Genomic DNA, 5,547 nt, shown 5'->3' with positions numbered 1-5,547 from the left:
TTTCTATATAATTAACCGATCTACAGAAAAATATTTTCTTAAATTGTAAAATACTTCCAAAACCTAAAATGTACTATTCCAATTCTTTACACAAGCCACAATATTATTCTACACTCCATTTTGAAGTAAACAAATAGTTCCTTATTGAACTTCACTTAAAAGTCTAAAATTGTTATATACAAATATTTTCAGATCGACAATGTTCAGTAGGCCTAGATAAACTTATTAAAACCATAAAAAAAAAATGTATATACTTATGTATATATATATATTTATATATATGTATATGTATTTCTGGAATTTTAGTGTTGTGCAAAAAAAAATATAGGAACGTGCGAAAGTATTGTTAAATTATTGAAAATCGTTGTTTTTGTATCTTTCAGGCAAACGCAGAATCGTGGATGCGTATAAAGAATCTTTCGATTTTGAAATTATCAAGTTCTCAACTTCATTGTTAAAATTGCAAGTAAGTTAAACGTTTAACAAATTGTCCAACTATGCGAATTAGATCTGAATAGAAAGCTGCGCTTCTGTTCACCAAATATAAAAAGTGGGCACAATTTTGATCATCAAAAGCAGCTTCCTGCTTGAAGCGCACAGTTCTTAACGCGTGCTCAGCAAATTTTGTGGCATCCTCTTTATTTAAAGCTAAATATTGTTCCATAAACAAAAGGTTTAGAATTTCAATCATGAAAGAACTCAAATTCGCACAGCTGGGGCAAGTGTACGATTCTTGCGAAGAATTAAAATATTTTGGAGCACATAGAAATATATTTTGCTTGAATTTAAGTACACATAAGACAGAACCTAGTGCCCGACGAGCCCAAATAAGAAATAGGTCACAAGTGCGTCACAGATATTAATTTTTCCTATTCTTATTCAGCCATAATCAATTAAGTTTACTCTGCGCCTTTACTGTAAACTGCCTCCATTCGATTTTTAAAAATAACTTAATTATAGGCAATTTTCGTCAGAGGCAACAATCACAATAAGCTTTCTAAGTTTTACTTTATGCAATTGAAATTCCCTTTTTTTTTTAAGACTAAATTCCTTGCATTGCATTTTTAAATGTACGTAATCTTCCTAATGGATTTCATGGCCGATTTTGGGCTTTGCTAACCTCAAGCCTGTCAAAACCCGCCCCGCTTCAGGGCATTGACAACCGGCGACCGCTTAAAGATAGCTGCAGTATGACAGTGGTGTCCAATATAGTTATACAAGCTATAAATAAGTCATGTTTTCGCTACTGACAGCCAGCACGGTGTTTATATCAAAAAGGGCGCTCTTTGGCAGGCAACACGGCGTATAATTAACAATAATGAACTCGTAAAACCGCAATGCAATCAGCGATGCGCAAAGCACACACGCACACACACTCTTACACACATCTAGTGTGGACAGTCGAAAAGCCAAAATGCAAAGCGAATAAAGAAAGAGCGTGAGCAGAGATATGCCTGCTTGTGGGCAGAAACAGAGGCTGGGTCAGGGGCAGGGATTGGGGCTGGGGCAGGGGACAGTGGCTGCGGCATTGTGGCCATAGTTTTCAGTTCCAAGTCACGGTCACGGGCTGGCGTTGTAAAATATTTATAAACCATTTGCACGCATAATTAGACTGTCATTAAATTTTGAGATGTGTGACAAAAAGGTCTCCCTACGTGGCTTTAACGAATTGTGAATACTCTTACAAGCTAATTACTTAAATAAGTTTAAATACATTAGAAGAGATACCCTAATGAAATGTGTATGTTACGTTTTCAATCTCTTAAAGTATAAATGTTCTTGATCCAGTATCAAGAGAAAATATTTTCAATACCGTGAAGTATATATATTCTAAGTCCAGTATGAAGAAAAAACATTTTTAAGCCCTTAAAGTATATATATTCTTTAAAAATATCGGGACAACTCATTTTCCATCCCTTGAAGTACGTTAATTCTTAATATGTATCAATAGCAAACATCTTTAATCCGTTAAGGTTTATATATTCTCATCAATATCAAAGGATTACATTTTTAAACCCTTTAAGTATATATATTCTTGCTGAAGTATCAAGAGAGAACGCTTTTAATCCATTGATCTTCAGGATTATTGGGATTATTATTATTTATTTTAAATAACTTTTTCTACTTTTCAATTAAGTTTTAAAAAAGATGTTTATTTGAAAGCAAATTAAATCAAACTATATAATATAATCAGAGTAAAATCAACCTAAAATATTTCTATTTCAACCTAAAATATTTCTTCCGTTTAGTTTTTCGCTTATAATTAAACTATATAATTTATGATTGTTGACATTAATTTAAACTTGACGTATACCACATATAAAGCCGTATATATACACATATATACAAAAAGGGTATGCTTATAATTAATATGACACTTGTGTATACCCTATATGCACGCATAAAGGGTATGCGTATGAGGTCTAGTTGCATGTGCTGCGCTCAGTGAACGTTTTGGGTTTGGGTGGCGATTCGTGTTGGGCGCTGAAATGTCATGTCATGTTGCGACAGTCTTCTATATGTGTGTGCATGTGCGAGAGTGTGTGTGTGTGTGTGTGTGTGTGTGGGACCATAAAGTAATCAGCGGAAATGTCAATGAGCCGCCGCCATTTGCTGATGTGTCGGCGGCTGAGGTTTACACACTCGCACCAGCCAGCAACAAAGTATATTTTTTTCGTCCCCGCCCCCAGCCCCTCCGCACGACCCTCGTCAGCCCCACTAGGCACTTGTTATTGTTGTCGCCGTTGTAATTGTTGTTGTTTTCTGTATTGTAATTAAACATTTTTCGTTGCATATGCAGCAGCGATTGGCAGCCGTGTGGGCTTAATTGCATACCATGTGTCCGTGTGTGAGGGAGTGTATGTCAAGTCTGTGAGTGTGTGTGTGAGTATGAGTGCGCGCGTGTGTCTTGTGCTGACAAATATTTTATGGTGCAGCATTGATAGGCGGTTAATATGAGTAGCTGATGCATTGACAGCTTGGCAATGAAGCAGAATATACAAGGCAATTGAAATACGCAGGAAGAGACTCCACTTGCAACTGGTAAAGCACCAAAGGCTGCAAGCCGAGTTTTAAGCCAAGCCGAAACAGACCTCGAATTCCAATTTCGTATTTAACATGAGCCTTGCCTTAAACCGGACTAAACGTTTTGTTTATACAAATTTGCTTTCTTTTTTTTTATAAATCGCTTTGTTGAAATTGAAATTTTTGCTATTTTCTCAAGGTATTATACTTATTTGATTTTTCCTAATTATATTATGGTACCATCTTTTTTTTTAAATATCTACCCTCAAATAATATATTTTTTTTATTTAATTATTGAACCAAAAATTTTTGAATTCAATTTTTGTTTCATACATTTTTTTTTTATCTTGATTTACTTTACTTTTCTTTATACCTTGGGTTGGAGACTTGTAATTAAAAGCACACGCGAGTACTTTAAATCACCTTCTAATCGATAAAAACCAATTTTAACAACCAGTTTTTAAGCATAACTCGAGAATTATAGCATTAAGTCTTGGTAGTAACACATATTTGTATGCCATATTTATTTCCTGAAAATTTCATTAAGATCGAAAACAAGCAGCCTTGTTATTCAAAAACATATTTACCATAATAAGGCACTAACGAATCGTTCGAAGCTTGAGCTTTCCATATGTGTAAAGATAGTTCGAATATTTGTAGCTCAGTGCGCCGCGCTATATGGTTCAGTCTCTGTAGTCTGTATGTTGATGTGATATGTTAATATGTATATATGATTGATTTGACATTCTGGCTAATTCATGATCTAATGGGAATGTCATCTGACTGAACGCAGTAGTGTGCCATTTATAGAATAGGGTTTTATTTGCTAAATATACAAAATATTTAGCTTCAAATGTCGCTCAAACGTCAGCCCGTTTCAATTTAGAACTACATGAAAGTCATGTCTGACAGGTAGCTAGGCACATAATTTAAATTTGTTGTATTTAAAATACAATACTTTTTTTGCACTTGCAGTTACACATACCACTACAACACATGAACAGCAATGGCATTTAGTGGACACATGAATTCCGATGGGGAAATCGTTTTAAGTGATGAAATTTATACTGGACGCACTCGCATTTGCAGCATATCAACGCCATCAGAGCCATCAGAGCAATCGGAGCACTCAGAGCACTCAGAGCACTCAGAGCAATCGGGGCTAGATACACTGGAATATAGGTCGTCGCGACGATGGGAGCCCTCCAACATGGAAGGCACATCGAATTTGTTATATAAAGATCAGGGAGAATCCTCATCGTCATCGTCCACGCCGCTCTCATTGCCGCCAGCACATGGGAGCACGTATACCCATAGCAAAGCGGATACCAATTCTCTCTATAGCTACACAGACATGTACGGCTCCCACAAGCATATGGAGAAACCGAGCAATAGAGTACCTTCGCTGGGCCTGAGCTCAAAGGACAGCATTCTCGACTATATGCGTGAGCTGGATGGTCTTAAATTGGATCGTCAGCCACAGGTGGCCTACGAGACCTGGTACGCCTCCAAGCAGAGGCTGCGCCAGCAGGAGCTGCAGCGCCAGAAGGAGGAACGTGAACATGAAATTGAGAAGCACGAGTTACGCAAGCAGCTGGCCAAGCTTTCCTACGATCAATGGTTGCGGGATAAGGCGCGGCAAGCGGCGCAACAGCGTATGGACAATCATATGCAGCGTGCTGCCCTGCAGGCAGCAGCCAGCTCTGTGGCAAACAGAGCCAAGGCGAGCAACAAGCCGGTGCGCAATGTGCCCCAGGCCGAGATCAGACAGGTAGTACAGAGCTGGTGGCTCAAGAAGCAGGAGCAACAGCAGCGCCAGCGTCAGGAGAAACAGCATCATCTCCTTAAAAAGGCACGAGAGGAGCAGCGCCGCAAACAGATGGCTGAGAAGGCCTGGCAGAACTGGATGAGCAATGCCTATGGCAAACCGAAGCCGGTGCCCATGAATCAGGGCATGGATTCGCTGCGTGGAACCGTTTCCGAAATATATTTAAATCCGGTCCCCTGGCAGCCGATCAAGAAGTCACCGAAGGAGTTATAACATTGCATGTGTGAATTCAGTCAAATGTTGATATTGTATATGTGAATCAATAGAAAAGTAATTGAATAGTTGAAGTTTCAGTTCCTTTCACAATACAGCCGTAAATATGTAAGAGGGGCACTAATTAAAATTAAAATAGAAAAACAAATCCAACAATAATTTAACTAATATTTGAATTAATATTTTTTTCAACCAACAAACAAAAATTTAGGATTTTTTCAAACGCAATTAAATAACCTTTCAAACAAGTGCAATTGAACAATTCTACAGGTATACTTAAACAAATAAATAATAATTCATAAACTAGATAAAAAAAAATGATGTAATGTATTAAAAAAATAATAAAATTAATAATAAAAAAATTAAAACCACTGTAACCCCATATAGTGCCTTAAAAAAACTATAAAATGATAAATAAATATATTAATTAATACATTTTTGAAACGGTTTATTTTATTTATTTATTTTTTTTTTAGGTTTAC

At 36.9% G+C, this 5,547-nt stretch overlaps 1 protein-coding gene across 2 annotated transcripts; it reads left to right on the top strand.

Annotated features, from left to right (window-relative positions):
- Nucleotides 1-305: 305 nt before the first annotated feature.
- Nucleotides 306-5,213, top strand: LOC135439374 (coiled-coil domain-containing protein 34). Of its 2 annotated transcripts, none has more exons than XM_064698096.1 (2): nucleotides 306-466; nucleotides 4,000-5,213. In XM_064698096.1, exon 2 carries the CDS (start codon nucleotides 4,031-4,033, stop codon nucleotides 5,063-5,065), a length of 1,035 nt encoding a protein of 344 aa, XP_064554166.1. In that variant the 5' UTR covers nucleotides 306-466; nucleotides 4,000-4,030; the 3' UTR covers nucleotides 5,066-5,213. The 2 variants fall into 2 exon arrangements, with proteins under 2 accessions (XP_064554166.1, XP_064554167.1); XM_064698097.1 differs by lacking the exon at nucleotides 306-466 and adding an exon at nucleotides 3,912-3,936.
- Nucleotides 5,214-5,547: the final 334 nt, after the last annotated feature.

Source organism: Drosophila montana, unplaced genomic scaffold (genome assembly GCF_035044405.1).
Source record: "Drosophila montana isolate Dmon_TW-CO22-7 unplaced genomic scaffold, ASM3504440v1 contig_402_1, whole genome shotgun sequence".
Taxonomy (NCBI): Eukaryota; Metazoa; Arthropoda; class Insecta; order Diptera; family Drosophilidae; genus Drosophila; species Drosophila montana.
The sequence above is the reverse complement of the archived record's forward strand: the minus strand, read 5'-3'. Positions and strand labels throughout refer to the sequence as shown.

Excerpts from the sequence above, each read along its gene's own strand:
- LOC135439374 (XM_064698096.1), top strand. The coding sequence starts at position 4,031 with ATGGCATTTAGTGGACACATGAATTCCGATGGGGAAATCGTTTTAAGT.